The sequence below is a fragment of the Triticum urartu genome, chromosome 3 (assembly GCF_003073215.2).
Source record: "Triticum urartu cultivar G1812 chromosome 3, Tu2.1, whole genome shotgun sequence".
In the NCBI taxonomy this organism is placed as follows: domain Eukaryota; kingdom Viridiplantae; phylum Streptophyta; class Magnoliopsida; order Poales; family Poaceae; genus Triticum; species Triticum urartu.
In genome coordinates, this window is record NC_053024.1 from 200,474,444 (window position 1) to 200,491,507 (window position 17,064).

Here is a 17,064-nt window from a genome sequence, read left to right on the forward strand (position 1 = left end):
CTTCTCCCCTCTTGAAAAAGGAAGGGGACTCCAACTAGGATTGGGAATCATAGTTGGACTCCCCCTATAGGCGCGCCCCTCCTAGGCCGGCCTCCTCTTCCCCCCTCTCATTTATATACGTGGGTAGGGGGCATCCCAAAGGCACTCCAAGATTTGTCTTAGCCGTGTGTGGTGCCCTCCTTCATAGTTTTCCACCTCGGTCATATTGTCGTAGTGCTTAAGCGATGCCCTGCGTCGGTAACTTCATCATCACCGTCATCACGCCGTCGTGCTGATGAAACTCTCCCTCGGCCTCAGCTGGATCTAGAGTTCGAGGGACGTCACCGAGCTGAACGTGTGCAGATCACGGAGGTGTCGTGCGTTCGGTACTTGATCGGTTGGATCGCGAAGACGTTCGACTACATCAACCACGTTACTTAATGCTTCTGCTTTCGGTCTACGAGGGTACATAGACATACTCTCCCTTTTTATTGCTATACATCTCCTAGATAGATCTTGCATGTTCGTAGGAAAAATTTTAAAATAATGCGTTCCCAACAACAAGTAGCAAGGAGAACAGTCATGGGAGGCTCTCTTTTTTCTCCTAGTGCACCCCTGGCCACCTATATAGATGGCTGCGAGGCTTGGGTCGACCAACCCTTGGAGGAGTCCCTCCTCCTTGCGTCAAACAGCCCTAGTACAACTAGGACTCCCTTCCGTTGATGTTGTTACTACTGTTAATGTCGCTGAGAACAGACTTCTCCTCTACACCATTGCACCTACAATGCAAGAGTTCTAGGAAAAGAAGAAGAAGAAGGTACTTGAAGAATGTACAACCAAGAAGAACAAAGTGAGGGCTAAGTCCTAACACAACAGATCACGAGCTAGGTCTCATCTTACTCTCCGCCCCCATGTCGCCCACCCTGGCGACACGGGGGAAACCGCACTCACTGCCGCCGGTCAAACCCCCCTCCACCCGCCGCCGCCACGCCGCCGCCGGAGGGCCGGCCGGCGAAGCCGCGCCGCGCGCCGAGATGGCGGCGGCGGGGCGAATCCGTTCCTCCCCCAACCTCCACCCCGTTCCCCGCCCCCAGATCCGCCCCGCTGTAGGACGCCACCTTCGCCCAGATCCGCCACCGCCGCTGCGCCACCGCCGGGGGGGCCGGCCAGCTTGGTCGCGCCGCGCCTCGGGAGGACAGCGGTGGGACGGATCCGCCCCTGCGCGCGCATCCCCCTTCCCCTAGTGCCCCGCATGGCACCCCCTTCCCAGCTGCTGCACTCTGTCGGCCCGATGATGGCCGCTGTGTGCCAGCCTTGGCCACAGGGCACCGTCCCCAGCAGTTCTCCCCCCCCCCTCCGTGTGTGACCCAGCCCTGCTGGTGGTGCTGCCCTTGGACTGGGCGCAGGATCTGCGGCCGGTCGCATGGGTGTCCGCAGCATGCCTTCCTGCTGGCGGGCCCCTCGCCGCCGGCGGCTCGTCCTCTCCCTCGAGCCATGGAGACGGCTTTTGCGGTGGCAACGAGTATACAGTGCTAGTGGTGGTCTTGAAGCCCTCAAGGCGGGTGTTTGCTGGCGCTGCTCCGGCCCCGACGACCTTGGACCCGCGTCCCTTCCGGTGTCCATGGCTGTCGGCGTCCTCTGCCGGGCGGCTCCGGCCTCGGCGACCTAGCAGCTGCGTTCCTTCCAGCTTGCCTAGTCCCCCATGTCCCGACGACTATGGCCATGGTAGCCAGGATCTGCGTCCCTCCAGTCCTTGCTTGTCGGCGTTGCCGATCGCCGTCGCCCCACCCCCTTGTGGCTTGCTTCGTGCCCGCCCTACCTTGTATGCCTAAAAGCCCCCGCTTTTGCCAGATCCAATGTTCGTGGCTTCGGAGGCGGTGCCACCCTTCGACAGCAGTTGCAGCCCCGCCAACCCCCTTCCGACATGGTGATTCCGACCGGCGTTGGCGTCCTCATCTTTGTTTCCAGAGACGGTGGCTATGGGATTGCTCAGCCTCAGGCCTGGGAGAAATTCCTGCTCGGCTTGCCGATGCTGGCAGCGGCGGCGTCTGCGAACGTCGTTTTCCTTCTTGGAGGCGTTGTTAAGGCCCTCGGCTGCGCCCCTCTTCGAGCTCAGGGGAAACCCTAGGTCCGGTTCCTCCGGATCAGATGGTGACGGCGTCTCGACGTCGTCCTCCTTGAAGGCGCCATCTTGCTCGCTCGAGGTGTCCCCGGTTTTGGTTCCCGAGATGTTGATGGTCGAGTTGGTTTGACGTTGCCACTCTTGGTTCAGGTTTGGTAGGTTTAGCTGTGTTGTATCCTCTCTTCGGGTCAAGCATCACTTTTCTTTCTGCTCCGGTCACCATGTTCACGCCTCCTGCGTTTGTGTCATGTGTTGTACTCCTATCTATACTCATTCTATTTTCTTCTATCAATGCAATGATATGCAAGCTTTGCGTATTCGAGAAAAAAAAAAGAACAAAGTGAATGGGCTTTCCACAACATTACTGCTTTACTACAAGCTTATTGCACCATCTGTTTATCGAAATATATGTACCCTCAAAACCAGTCCCACGGAAATAGGTATATTGCTTTTCATTTACGACCCATTATAGATATTTCCAGAGGGATATACGAGAGGAAATAGATGATAGACACAAACAAGTTCCCAAATCCTGGAGCGGGACAATGGGCGTGCCCCGGCCCTGCATGTCGCAAACTCCTGCCTACATAAAGCTCCTAGTTCAGGCATCAGCACTCATAGTTGTGATTCAGACTTGGGTCATGTTGCAATTCAAAGCAGAGAGGAGATTAATCTCTCCGGGGTGGTGAGTCGCTTAAGTGGTGGAAAAATCAGCATTGCATTTCACCGCTTCTGAGATCACGTGGTGAAGGCTAAAATATTTCTCGGTGTTTTTTTTTCTGAACTTTTCTGTGTTGTATTGATCCTCTAATACTAAGATGAGGTATATATAGAGTACAAGTGTGAGAGAAAGACACTTGGGGTAGAGGCAAGTCATAGATAATTTTATACTTACTCAGTTCGATTGATTTTATGTTCTTCATCACTTCCTACCTTTTCTCCTTCCTCTACCCCACGCATCTCGTGCGGAGGCATTGTGTTTATCGCGGCAATTCATACCTGCACTTTGCGCCCTCGGGATTAAGAAGACAAAGTAAAGCGTCTTGAATTGTTCGTTACTGCTGATTACTGAAAAGTATTACTCCCTTTAATTCAAATTAATTGACAAGATTTGGTACACCATTAGTACAAAGTTGTACTAAAGCCCCATCAATTAATTTGGATCAGAGGGAGTACCTCTGTTAGGAACAGAGGGTGTACTTTGTAGTATTAGGTTGGACATAGCGCACTCTGATGAATTGGATATGTAAATAAGTATAGTTCTAGATGGATTTGATATGTAAATAAGTATAGTTCTAGATGGATTTGATATGTATTTCCATACAAACTTCAAAATACTAATCCTGCCAGAGACATCCTGAATTACAATAGCTTTGATAGTTACCATCCACATAGTCCAGATCTATTCCTTCTTCGCAACATTCACGACACAATTACGCAAACTCGACATAAGGTTCAGACAAAGAGAAACAGAAGCGAACCAAATAATTACTCTGCGGCCTTCTTAGTCACCTCGACAAACCAGACACGAATCGGGGAAAAATGGGCGTTTTCACCGCAGCTCAGGTGGCAAAACATCCAGTAAAACCCCAGTTTACTTCTTCGCCTTGCTCACGAGTCTCTGCCCCCCACGGTTTTGCCAAGCACCCTTCACAGGCCACCTCGGCTCCTGCAAAGGTCTATCGGCTGCTCCACACCCTTCTCTCAACGGCGCTCTAGAGCCTCCCACCTGCGACTGAAGCTTGCTGGCAGCACTCAGGAGCTTATCTTCTAACGAATCCTGTGCAGCAGCAGGAAGTTTCCCCTTCCCCTTATTTTTCCGGGTGCTTTCTTTCGAGCAAACAGCTCCACCGCCACCATTTCCTTGGAGGCTTGTAAGGCGCAAATTCGCGTAGTAGGCATCAGCAAGCTCCTTCTGCTTTTGAGGATCAGGCAGCAACCTGGACATTTCAAGAACGAGGTGCGACAGACCAAATTGTTCGACATATGAAAGGTACTTTGAAGCATTGATAACGCCTTGACGGTACTCCCCAGAGATCTCTTTGAACATCGAGTACCTGTCCCGGTCCATTCCTAATGCAGCCTGCATTCTTTCAACCAATGAATTATTCGCTGCACGAACATCATCCACAGAGCACAACACCTGGCGGCTCACAGGTGTTTCTTGCCTTCCATTTCCTGCAGAAGTCAGACTCAGCGATCCACTAACGTGAGGACTTGTGTTGGGTGTAGGCCAACTTGGGGAGTGACTTGAACCAGAAGGGATCAAATCAGTATTTTTAAGGGACCAATGCTGAGCAGAATGGTGTGTATTCACAATTCCGTTGCTTTGTTGTCGGAGCCCAAATGCATGAGTGTTCTCAGCTACCTTTCGTACCCCCTGCTCTGTTGACGCAGCAGTTCTGTTATTACTGCCTGATAAAGGAGGGAATTCCAAATCCATTGCGCGTGCAGCAGTCCGTGAGCTCCGACTGGCAACTGGTGTATACCCTGACTGCCCTGATATGGGAGGGGATGGAGCTTCTTGAAAACAGGAACCTATTCTTGCATCAGGAACCTCCTGGCGGGAGAGGGGAGGAAAGTGTGGTTGCTGCCAAACACGGTTCATCCCAGAGCTTTGGCCTGCTTGTGATGAGTGCCCAGAACTAGATCGCAAGGGAGACACAACAGCAGCAACTTGATTTCCTGAGCCACGGCCCATATTTGCAATGCCATTCTGAACAGACAGCAAGGTATTGTCAACAGAACCATTGGGGAGGCAAGCGTTGTGCCTTCTACCTCTGCCATTACTCTGCTCTAGCTCGCTCCGGTCTCTAGAACTGGTTGGTGTCTGTCAATGACGGGCAAAGTAAATAGATCAGCTTACCGCGCCATTTTTATTATCAATATGTATATGCTAGCATGTCAATAGTTGGCTTAACACAAGAGATGGAAATAAGGCAGATTCGTTTGTACACCTGGAGAGCAGAATTCTTCTGTGCATGAGGCATGCGCTTCCTATGCTCCACAGCATTGTGCCTCTGGAGGGAACAAGAAAAGAAAAGATGTAATATCAGTAAAGGATAACCAGTTATCATGCACTAATCTAGTGACATGTCCAGGGAATATGATTTAACAATATATCATTTGTGTTTGACTTGCCTTAAGCTCTGCTTCACTTTGGAAGACAATGAACTTCTTCTCCAAGCACTCTCTGTCCTCGCAGAAGAAATGGTCTCTTCGGAAATGCATCTAAAGGGGCGGCACATGCACCATGTTAGGTTCTAACATGAAATTTACCACAATTTTGACTTGGAATTCTGTAGCAACTTGTTATTCCAATTTAATACAAGTCTACCACTAAATTCTGTACCATAGGATTGATATGCAGTAAAAATCTTGTGTGGGAATGGCATGCATAGGCACCGAAAATGGAGACCATGCTATATCCACATCAAGGATAATATCTAGCAGGCACAGCTCCAGTTGGAAGAGATAGACAACATGCTATGGTCTTGCTTAACTGCTACGGACATGACCTTCAACTGCGGAAGTGATGTGACATCAACTTAATCAATATACTCATTACAGTGTTCCGAAAGGCGGCTGCACCCTACCAAAATTTTGGTCATGACCCAATGATTGGTCTTTGTTTGGATGGTTGCCAATTATTTGGCATGCCAATGAACTCTAGCCAACTCTAGTTCATTTTTCTTGCCAATGTTGGCCAAATCATTGGCAACCAAAACCTCAACCAAAATTTTGGCTAGCCAATGCTTTGGTGGGGCAACCTTGGGCATAAACCAAACACACCCCTGCATTCTAGGGTACACCCTCTTGCCTAGGCAGCTGCCTAATCAGCGACTAGGCACTGGTCTGCTTCCTGATTAGTGCCTAGCACCTTGTGAATGTACATTGATGGTCCAAACATAAGGCATACTTAACAAATATAGAGTCGGAGATTAAAAATGGGTAAAATGTACAATTCTATTCAAATAACCTAGTTGGGCAAGGATAGTAACTTATATCTTATCTAAACAATATTTGGTATCCACTACAATATCTCTGTAGTACAAATTTTCCCATAGATGCAATGTTTACATGTATTTATGTTGGTTTGACTGCCTAAAATTAAGGAGAGGATTCCTTATTCGGCCCTTTCTTAAAATTTGCGTCCCTATTTGGCCCAAAACAATTTTTCTTCCCTATTTGTCACTAAATATATAATTTGTTCCCTATGTGACACTTTCATCTATTTTTGGCAACTAAAGGTGTTAACTGCAATGTGAAAAGACAATCTGCCCCTCGTGTTATAGATGGCTTAAAAAAAAGAGCGTTCATTTCTTCAGCCTGGCGGAACAACCCAGCCAAGACATTGCCGTGGAGCTATAACAGGCTTTAAAAATTCGTATCTCACTTTAAAATTCAACGCATGTTACCTCACAAGCTTGCAACGGCCTCGCGTGAAGATGACAAGTGCTAGTACTGCAAATATAAACACGGCGTCCATTCAGATGCATGCACAAACGGACTTTAGGAGCACCGTACCATTTTTGCTGCATATACGTACGCACTGTCAGACTCATGAGTGCATGACGGGGTGCAACTCTCCTTGTGCCTGATGCACGCGAATGCAACATATGCACCACAGCACCAGCGGCGGTCTGTAGGAGTTAATCACAATTTACACAACTAAAAAAAAGCTACTGCAGTACAAATCCTAATTTTTTTGTGACTCTTAATGAATTAATTTGAGTTAGTCTGAGTTGATGTCGGTCTGTATGTTCCATTAGCTTTCACTTTTGGCTCTCGTCTGGCTGGCACCAATAAATCGGCTCAGTGAAATAAATGAACGCTCTTTTTCTCAGCCTAGTATAATACCAGGGGTAGAATGGTCTTTTCATGTCTCGTTAGGGGCCAAAGTAGTCAGAAGTGTCACATAAGGAACAAATTTAACATTTGGTGTCAAATAGGGAGGAATAAACTTTATTGGGCCAAATAGGGGAGCAAAATTTAAGAAAGGGCCAAATAAGGAATTCTCTCAAAATTAAGATAGCACTCTGACTTTAGTATAACTATGCCAACTTGATATGACATACCTCTAAGTCATCATAGTTCCTGAAATAATCATCCTGCCCACCGTGCTGCCTGTAAACAACCATGAAGTCAGAGACAGCATAACTTTGTACTTATGCCCCAACAAATAAAATAACGGTTGCGGAGCACCTCTGACATATGTGACAAGAATAATGTTCTCTTGTCAAATGTGTATCTAGCTCAGTCTCTCCATAAAATGGGCTTTTACAAAACTTGCACATCGGGTGCCCTGCAAAACCCCTGCGCTCAACTTCCGAGCCATCCACCTCTGAATCACCGGTTTTTATGTGCTGATTTAATTGAGGCCTTGTATAAAGTTTCTGCTCGCAAATAAATACCTGCTCAAGACAACAATAGTACAGGAATTTATTATAAAAAACAAATATTGTGGAACACATGAAATATTCATTACACGGGCTACAAGCCAAGTATGCAATCATGATAAGCAGGATGTACCTTCATAACTAATTTGCCCTGCTGGTAAAAAGAAATCAGTAGGAATTTGCAGCATGCCAAACATTAAATCATTATGCACCAGGTTGAAAAATATGGTTCAACTATGTTAATTTGGGTGTTCTCCTAACTATTTTAAGCATGTACTCCCTCCGTTTCTAAATATAAGTCTTTTTAGAAATTTCAATACAGACTACATACGGATGTATAGAGACATGTTTTAGAGTGTAGATTCACTCATTTTTCTATGTATGTAGTCTGTATTGGAATCTCTAGAAGGACTTATATTTAGGAACGGCGGGAGTAGATGTGAACTGCAAGAGAATGGAAATACTAATTTGCGCACACAAATCTTGTGAACTATTTAACCATTGTTTGTTCACATCCGATGTAATAAACTTGAATGTTGGAGTGAAAAGAAGTGATGGAACAGGTTAGATATTTTTATCTACTTTTAGGAAGAATACATACATTTTTGCTATGGTCTAAATGAGAGAATTACATGATATATCATCCACTGGTGGATAAAAACAAGGGATGACACGTGTTCAGTTGGTATGGAGAGTAATGGGCTAGCAAAAAATAATACAATCAACACTCAGGAAATAATACTTCCATTGCTACATGTAGATGACAACAACAGCAACAAAAATATGGCAAAACACTACTAGTTTGTAACTGATACTAATAGCATCATACAACAACATGACCTAAGAACTATCATGTCAACAGAAGAAAAAATCAAGTCTTAATGGATTAGTAACTGGTATTGAGCACTGCACAACTAAATGCAAGGATGAATTGACCACGCCGCACCAAGTTATATATGTCTAGTGTTGCACGAAGCTATTGGTATTACCAGCAAGCATTTCATCACGTTAGAAAATAGGATTAAAGCAGTTAACAAGGACAAGCAGGCCATCAATTGCATCACCTTCCTCCCATCCAAGCAGAGGTCGCACATGTACAAGCAATGCTTGTTGGACAGATGGGCTTTGAGCTGCTCGATGGTCTCGAACTTGATCTTGTGTTTCGCCTTGGACGACTTACTGCCCTTCTTCCCCTTGTTACCGCTGCTTTCGCAGACGGTGCAGGAGATCCGGCACATCGCCCTTACCATCCTGTAATGGTCAGCGTCGTCGAACCACACCTGCGTGGCCTCGTGGTACCAGTAGTCCCCGGTCTTCCCCTCGCCGGCCGCGGCCGGCAGCGCCGAGAGATCGCCGATCGCCTTGGTGCGGTCCCCCGTTTCCTGGGCAGCGAGAAGCCATCCATGAGGGCGGAATTCGAAATTTGAGACGTGCGCGGCGCGGGGGCGGCGCGTGGGGCGAGAGGGGTTGGGGGCGGGCAGGGGAAAAGCGCTGATGAAAAAACCCTAGGTAGGTGGTGCTGACCTTGGTGGCGAAGACGGCGGGGCAGTGGGTCATGCAGAGGCAGCAGCGCTGGTCGCGGAGGACGAAGCGGAGGCGGGTGACGCAGGCGGAGCAGACCTCGCGGTGGCCGCAGGCGCCGTAGGCCACCCATTCGAGCCGCTCCGCGCAGACGGCGCAGGCGTCGTCCATGTCGAGCTCCACGGCGGAGGGGGGCGCCGGCGGCGGGGGAGCTGGCCTGGGTGGCGGGGGAGGAATCTGCTGGTTGGAGAAGCGGGGGCAAACGGAGGGAAGGGGAGGGGAGGGGGGAGGAGGGGTCCGGTCGAGCGCACGACGCCACAATGTCGGAGTTGGTGGGGAGCCCTGCACAGTACGGTAACTGCTGGTGCTGGAGCGGGGGAAGTGTGTGTTGTTTCGATTGGGATTTTCCCTTGAAATAGCCAAACTGATTAGGATCTTTCCCTTGTGTACTTATAGAATTTATTTAAAAATATTACATCAATGTTATTATAAATTAAATGAGATAAAGATACCGAGAGAGACATATCTAAAAAATCTCGGCATAAACTATGTCAATCCAATGACCTATATTTCTTCAATTTTAGCATGCAATTATTTAGCAAAAAAATAAAAAATTAGCATGCAATTAATATCGTACCAAATATTAAGATCTACATTATACGCATAATCAATGTGTCATTATATCCTATTTAATATCAATGCCAATATTTTTCTAATATCAACGTGCATTACATGTATGTATTCACTATAGTATTTGAAAAGAGAAAAATTGATTAGGTTTTGTGTTTTTTTTTGTGAGCAAACTTTCGATCTGTTCATCATGCCATGGCAGTACAAAAGAATACATAAATAATAAAAATTATATCTATGCCCGTAGACAACCAAGCAACGACTATAAACACTCGAGTGAGCCGAATGTGTGTCGCTGTCATCGCCCCTCCCTCATCGAAGCCTGCCCAAACTTGTTGTAATAGAAAGTTGAAAGGTCGTCGTGTTAAGGCCCCGCGGGGCCTACACCAGAGCAGCAGTTGTCGCCCATGAAGAGAAGTGCAAATTGAAAGGATCCAACAAGTAGGCACACAAACCGAAGACGAACTAAGACTTCAAGGAGATCCACCAAAGACCAACACCGATCGAATCTCGCAAAATCCGTTGGAGACACATCTCCACACGCCCTCCGACGGCACTAGACGCATCATTGAAATAAGGACTAGGCAGGGAGAACATTATTCCAACTTTAGAGAGCAATTATCGTCTCCTTTTCCGAGTGAAACACAAACCCTAAAAAAATTCACAAAAACACATAAAAATAAAAAGCAAGATCCCTCCTGCCGGCAAGGACCGGGGTCCACCACGCCTCCATAAGGCCATCAGATAAAAGGTGGACCGGCGGAAGGCAGAGAAACCCTAAGCCTTTTTTTTCCTTGGAGAGAAGACGGTGGCAGCTGCGTCTAAACGGTTATGCTTTAGGTTGAATATTTTTTGTGAGGGTGACGTGGCTTATATGTAGAGGACGTTCTGTTGTTACACTTCTCATCTGTGTTGCTAGACATACATAAATACATGACTAAAAACGAGATTTAGTTAGCTGTGCCTGGTTTGCAAAGTCTCATGTACATTCATGTTTTTTCATGCACTGTGCCTGGTTTGCAAAGTCTCATGTACATTCATGTTTTTTCATGCACAGTAGTAGTGAGCTATCATGAAGAAAGAAAAATGGACAAGCGGTATAATCATCTGTCGAACTTATTTTACGTCAAAAAAACAAGCCAAGCTGAATTACTGAACTCACAAAGGCAATAGCGTATTGTTGCTCCAGAGTAATTTAATTGCCATGCCGTTTATTTGTAGGGCACGTGCAAACTGTCAAACTCTATTCTCCTCTTATTTAATGGATGAGCCAAATCTTTTGCCTCTGTTTCAAAAAAAAAGGCAATGGCCGAAATTACTTCATCAGGGAACTAGAATAGTAACCTCGGCATGGAGATTTTCGATTTTATATATCTATCTGAATCATAGCTTACACAACTTATTAAACAAAATAAGTTCCACTCAGTCGACCAAACAATCAGCTCAAAACCCTAACTGAGTCAGGGCCCTGGCATATCTGCCAGGTAATGTACATGGAACAACATTGATTTGGCAGGTCAGTAACGGGATGACTCTTGTAACCCAGGAGCTACTCATATATCCAATGCAAAATTTAACAGACAATCACTTGGGATTGTCAACAATGCACTGAAAGCAAAAGGGATTCTTCGAAATTTGTCAGTCTTAATCTGCTGCCATGAACGGGTCGACATCACCAAGATCGGCAATGAGCGGCTCCATGTCTTCCAACTCGCCTTCTTGTGAGAAATACGTAGGGAACGGCAGCAAAGCTCTGTCAGGTTTCTTGTAAATAGAGTCCTTGACGAAAAGAAAGCTGCCTTGAGGACCAGGAACCTGCAAAGTTCACAAGAGAATGCATAACACACATATCACAACATAAACACTTTAGCTAAGAGACGTACTGCAAAGTGGAGATGAACTTACCTGGCCTTTCAGATACAGTAAGTTCCTGGCAGGGTCAATTTGGTAAACCCATACATTTTTCACTGTGCGTTGAACACCACCCATGCGCCCAGGCATTTTCCTGTTTTTGAAAACCTGCAACATTGTTACAGCTGTTAGCCTATATGGAGTATTACCGGCTGCAGTGTTGTTTTTAGGACACACCAACAGCTTCAAATAGTGCATTCCTACCCAAAAACTAGACTTATAAATGCCAATTCACATTCAGAAGTGCATCTGTTTGTGCTTCTTTAAAGCGGCCTCACTGGTAGCTCACACCTTAGGAAACTTGAAACGTTCAATAATGTTCATTTCTTGGTGATAATTTAAAGTGGCCTCACTGGTCACTTCCACCTGAGGAAACTCGAAAAGTTCCACAATGTTGCAGATAATACATGGAAAGGATTAAGAAAAATAGCTTTTATCGACGGGTTCTACCTTGAGAATGCTATATTTTACTATAAAAACAATCAAGTTGCATGGATTTTCTTTTATTTTGCTCTATATATTTACAAATTCACTCACTAACATCTGTCAGGAGTCAAATCCATTTGGCCATACATGTAAGTAGCTACATTGTTGCTATTGGCACGTATTGTGAGATGGTCGACAGATGGCATATGTGAGCACAGGCCAGTTTGACAAGTATCAAGTAAAATTAGCACCCTTATTGTCTCTATCCAGATTCCGATTGACTTAGGAAGAAAAATAATATGTTCACTAGAAACAAAACCCCAAGGACCTAAACCCTAAAGCCCTAACTACCTTTGTCGCTGATGCATGCGTATTACCGACACCCCTTTTAAGCTTTGAGATTTAACTCCATCAGGATGTAAAAACTTGATTGAGCGAATTTCAAGTCATTGTAGGCCACAAGGGTAAAAGCAAAGTGTGCATATTCTTTTCCGTGAGAAGCATTATTTTGTGGGTCTTATACATCATACATGTACATCCAGTGAAGCCATCAATAAGGCCTCCTTTGGTCCATAGGATAAGAATACCATAGTAGGAATAGAAAAAACATAGGAAGTGAGGTGGCATGCATCTCAATTCCTATAGCAAAAGAGATGTCACTTGATTCATAGGAAAGGAATTTTTCTATTGGGTCTAGGCCCATGTTTTTTTTCCTTTGAAATGTGAAGGATTGGTTCCTATCCTACATAGGAATATGAATTCATTCCTACAAACCAAAGGGCTCCAAACGATTTTTTCCAACAAAATTCCTATCCTTTAAAATTCCTACAAACCAAAGAAGGCCTAAGATCAGAATAACAGCATACACTACAATCTTAGGGAGACACAATCATTGTTTTGGGCACATACACTGATACATATAAGATTAAACCTTATATGATACTCCCTGAGTAGACACTAAAAAAGATAGAAGATGCAAATCCACATAATATTATGCAGTTATGCACAACACACAAGGCAGTCCTATGATTACTCACTAATTAGAAGTATAAAACAGCACTGCTACTAATTACTGAAGAGGTCTTATCAATCCTAATCATTTTACATATTAGAAATAAACTGGAAAATAAATACAACATCCAAGAATAGTCATGCCAAGAGGGTGCATAACTTCCAGCAGAAGTCCAATGCTGCGTGTTCTAATGGCTACTATGTCTCTTTTCAGAGGAGAGATGTATACGAATTGTTCAGTGCGTGGACTTGTGAGTTTATAACATACCCTGCCAGGAGCATCCCTTTGACCTGTAGAACCGATGCTGCGATGTGATAAAGAAGCACCATGTGATGCAGGCATCCCACTAAAACCATGTCTTTTCATGCCACCCTACAAGAGTAGAAAATATAATGTTATATAATTGATGTACAGTGTTACATTGACATATTTCAGTAATTGGTTTGTTCTAAAAGAGGAAAGCACTAGTATCTTAAGTGTAGCAGCAAAAGTTAAGTTGTAATATTATGAGAATATATATATACTTGATTGTATTGGCGACGTGAAATTAAGTTGGAACATTGAAAATCATCCACAACTTAGATTAACATCTCCAAACTAACATTATACCAGTGTTCATTGATTATGAGTCAGAGTGACTAGTCGCTAGACTACTCTATGAGTCGCATTCTGGGTGTCGACTAGAAATCTCGTGTAGACTAGTTCGCCGAGTCGAGCAGTCAAAGGACTAGTCGTGCACCTTGAGTCGTTCAACAAAAAAAAAGGGGATTGGGAGGGGATAAGTGAGCGAGCCGCCCAGCCCGCAGCCCATGGGAGGGAAAATTTCGCCCGCTAAGTTTCCAGCCCGCTCTGAGTCGCCTCGCCTGGGAGTCTGGAAGGAGGCGCCGCCAGCACCCATTGTCCCACTGGTGCTGGCACCCACCACCGCCCATCCACCCCTGCTTGCTTCAGTTTCAAGATCCTTCGGTCTGAACTGCAATGTCTACGCTGCCGGCGATACCTCAAGTAGTGTGTTCAGCAGCAGCTGCAGCTCAAGCGGATGAGCAATACAATCCATCGAAGGATCCTGCAAGAAGCCAACTAGGAGCAAGGATCCAGAATGGAAATATGCTTATTGGCCTGATATGCAGGACAAATTGACGCTCCAATGCACTTTGTATAGTATATACTCCCTCCGTCCCGAATTACTTGTCTTAGATTTGTCTAGATACGGATGTAGCTAGACACGTTTTAGTGTTAGAAATATCCGTATCTAGACCAATCTAAGACAAGTAATTTGGGACGGAAGTAATATTACATACTAATACTAGGTTTTAGTAATTGATTACTGCAAGTTGCTACAGTACCATGTCAGACTAGCCCAGCAGTAATCTAGACTAGTCATGATTAGTCTATGAGTCTCAACCTTTGAACGACTCGTCGACTCGTAAACGTTGCTAGTGTTACATTTAAAAGAAACTTAAAACAATTTTTATCAATTAAGTTGATCTCACATATAACCACATTGCACTTTTAATTACCAGCAATCTATATTTGTATTTATCTATGTTTTTAAAAATCATTGGCAATGACTCGATTGTCAGAGAGTCAGCAGGGAAAGCAAACATTGAGGTTTTTGGAACAAGGCTGCTTCCTAAAATCAAGGGATAGCTAGGACCCTAGGATGTACAGACAACATTTTGTAGCAGATGCACACAATTTTAATTGTCTATTTTTGAGCTAACTGAAGGAAGAGGTGTTACGGAAGGAAACCAACAATTTAATGATGTCGTGTTCAAATAAAATGGTAAACATGGTGATTTGTCAGCAAGTGCAAAACCCATTTTACGCGGTAGACAAAAATACATACCGCAAAACCTTTTCCCTTTGTGATTCCAATGACATCCACAAATTGCCCGGGTACAAAATGACGAACCGAGATGGTTGTCCCAACAGGAAGAAGTGCATCCTCAGTAACAGGAAACTCCTTTAATTTTCTCTTAAGAAGGACTCCTTGTGATCTAAAGTGGCCCACTTCAGGCTTTGTTAGATGCTTTTCCTTCTTTTGGCCTGCTCCGAGCTAAAAAAATACCAGGAAAGACTTTCAGAAGTTAGCGAAAATTTGCACTATAAAAGTGGTAACAACAAAACCTGAAGAGCATAAGTGCTACAAACTAAACATATATACTTGCATTTAGATCAACAAAATACAGAACCAAGATGGAATGTTTATATTGCACTAATGTGTCTAAATTATCCATTCTGGGGCAGGTAGTCATCTGCAATACAGCAACTGGCATGAACTTAGCGCTAACAAAACTCGATGGTTATACCTCAAGCATATTGCTAGTTGTTACTACAAATTTAGGAGATGACAAAACCTTGGCAGCACAATTAAAACAGCCTGATTTGATCAGACAACCTAATACACCCAATATCATGTTTGTAGAGAATGGTAAGAAAACGTGAAGCAGGCTAGGTGTTCTCTTTTCTAAATCATAATTCCCAGCTTGGAGAGACGTGGGAAGAAAATCACTATTACATGAGTTTGGTTACAAACATAAATTAAACATAGCTACCTTCGGCAGCTAGTCTCAACGCTAATGATCTAGTCATGTAGTGAGTTACCAATAAGTCATCGAAGAGCAGTTACAATTCTACAAAAAATATTTTACAACATCTCACGTCTAGATCGAACCTTAATCACATGGGAGGCCAAAACTTTAGACCTAAAGGCACAAAACACTCAAATTGCTTTGAGTCTTAACAGATGGGTAAAAACTAGCACTACTTTTATGGGTCTAATTCCTTAAGATTTCACAGAATCAAGTTCCAATACTTATTTTCTCAGTGGAACACCAATAGGAGTACTTATTTTGTCAGTGAAAGCGTGAAACAATGCAGCAGTTTGTGATCCCTGTCATATACAAAGTTTGGTACAAAGATGAGAAATTTGCAGCACCTGCAGCGCGTAGAACCCCTCCTTCTCGGCGGTCTTGACCTGGCAGACGACATTGTCGTCCACCCAGAGGACGGTGATGGGAACTTTGGCCCCCCACTTGTCCCACATCGCCGACATGCCGCACTTCACGCCGATCACGCCGGTCCGCCGGGAGTCCGGGCCCATAACACCAGGACGCGCCTCTATGATCCGGCCTCCGCCCTCGCCGCCGGCGCTGGCATCGTCGTCGTCGGGATGGGAGACGAGAGGCTCCGCGGAGAAGAGGCGGCAAGGGGGGAGGCGGGGCCCGGCGAGGGAGAGGTGGCGGAGGCGCGCGAGAAGGCCTCTCGAGGCGGCCGCCATGGCGGTGGCGGCGGCGGCGGCGGCGTTGGCGTTGGTTGTGCGCTGGAGATGGGCCGCGCGGCGGGATGGGTGGGGGTTTACGCGGCGGCGAGGTGGGTAGGGTTTAGTGAAGTGGGGAGATCGGGGGGAATGGCCCAGATGGGGAGGAGCACGCACATGGCCACACTTGTAACTGGGCCTCTGCCTCCATTTTCTTCTTTCAGCGATGCCTTGTAAAAAAAAAATCTCGAATACGCATGAGTATGCATACTTTACACTTAGGGCATGTTTGGGACTGATCCGCTTCATGAAAATTGATTTCACTCCACTAAATTCACTTTAAAGCAGTTTCATCCAGAAGTTGTAGTACTACCAAAGAGAATGTTTGGCTTCCATCTAACTCTCCAGCTTCAAAAAAAAAAAACTCTCCAGCTTCAAGAATAGGAAATTTGGTGAAAATGATCTATTTGATTGGTTGAGGAGGAAGAAACGAAGGGGTATCCACTTACTGGTGGCAGTGGTGGGTAATTTCCACCCAACTCCAGCTTCTAGAGTTTTTTGAAGCAGTCAACTATCGCTAACTCCTTGCATCACTACCCGCCGTTAGAGCCACTAGGAAACTATTCATGCCCGTCTTGAGGATGCCCGTTGTCTTCCAAGTTCTACACACCGCTTCTATTCTATGGATTATGCTCTCCAAAAATGGGGTGGCGTCGTCGAAGACGATCGCGTTGTGATGCTTCCAAATCTCCAACATGACGAGCAAGACTAGAGCCCGAATGTCCGTGCCGCCAGCAGCGTT

The 17,064-nt window shown here is 45.4% G+C and overlaps 2 protein-coding genes across 3 annotated transcripts; both read right to left on the minus strand.

Moving 5' to 3' along the window:
• Positions 1-3,379: 3,379 nt before the first annotated feature.
• On the minus strand, positions 3,380-9,393 carry LOC125543585 (E3 ubiquitin-protein ligase ZNF598-like). 2 transcript variants are annotated; one of them, XM_048706967.1, is made up of 8 exons: positions 9,025-9,393; positions 8,565-8,882; positions 7,307-7,515; positions 7,180-7,228; positions 6,520-6,636; positions 5,243-5,332; positions 5,059-5,121; positions 3,380-4,931 (listed from the first exon to the last, which is right to left on the minus strand). In XM_048706967.1, exons 1-8 carry the CDS (start codon positions 9,190-9,192, stop codon positions 3,696-3,698), a joined length of 2,250 nt encoding a protein of 749 aa, XP_048562924.1. In that variant the 5' UTR covers positions 9,193-9,393; the 3' UTR covers positions 3,380-3,695. The 2 variants fall into 2 exon arrangements, with proteins under 2 accessions (XP_048562924.1, XP_048562925.1); XM_048706968.1 differs by lacking the exon at positions 6,520-6,636 and having other exon boundaries at positions 9,025-9,390.
• A 1,590-nt stretch (positions 9,394-10,983) lies between these two features.
• On the minus strand, positions 10,984-16,424 carry LOC125543587 (50S ribosomal protein L3-2, mitochondrial). The gene is made up of 5 exons (XM_048706969.1): positions 15,942-16,424; positions 14,850-15,059; positions 13,268-13,372; positions 11,557-11,670; positions 10,984-11,466 (listed from the first exon to the last, which is right to left on the minus strand). The coding sequence occupies exons 1-5, from the start codon at positions 16,281-16,283 to the stop codon at positions 11,296-11,298; spliced, it is 942 nt and encodes a 313-aa protein (XP_048562926.1). The 5' UTR covers positions 16,284-16,424; the 3' UTR covers positions 10,984-11,295.
• Positions 16,425-17,064: the final 640 nt, after the last annotated feature.

Excerpts from the sequence above, each read along its gene's own strand:
- LOC125543585 (XM_048706967.1), bottom strand. The coding sequence starts at position 9,192 with ATGGACGACGCCTGCGCCGTCTGCGCGGAGCGGCTCGAATGGGTGGCC. Across the intron at positions 7,229-7,306 it reads TCTTGTCACATATGTCAGAG|GCAGCACGGTGGGCAGGATG; the intron begins GTGCTCCGCAAC and ends GGTTGTTTACAG. Across the intron at positions 5,333-6,519 it reads GGCCGTTGCAAGCTTGTGAG|ATGCATTTCCGAAGAGACCA; the intron begins GTAACATGCGTT and ends CCGCCCCTTTAG.
- LOC125543587 (XM_048706969.1), bottom strand. The coding sequence starts at position 16,283 with ATGGCGGCCGCCTCGAGAGGCCTTCTCGCGCGCCTCCGCCACCTCTCC. Across the intron at positions 15,060-15,941 it reads AGGGGTTCTACGCGCTGCAG|CTCGGAGCAGGCCAAAAGAA; the intron begins GTGCTGCAAATT and ends GTATTTTTTTAG. Across the intron at positions 11,467-11,556 it reads TACTGTATCTGAAAGGCCAG|GTTCCTGGTCCTCAAGGCAG; the intron begins GTAAGTTCATCT and ends TGAACTTTGCAG.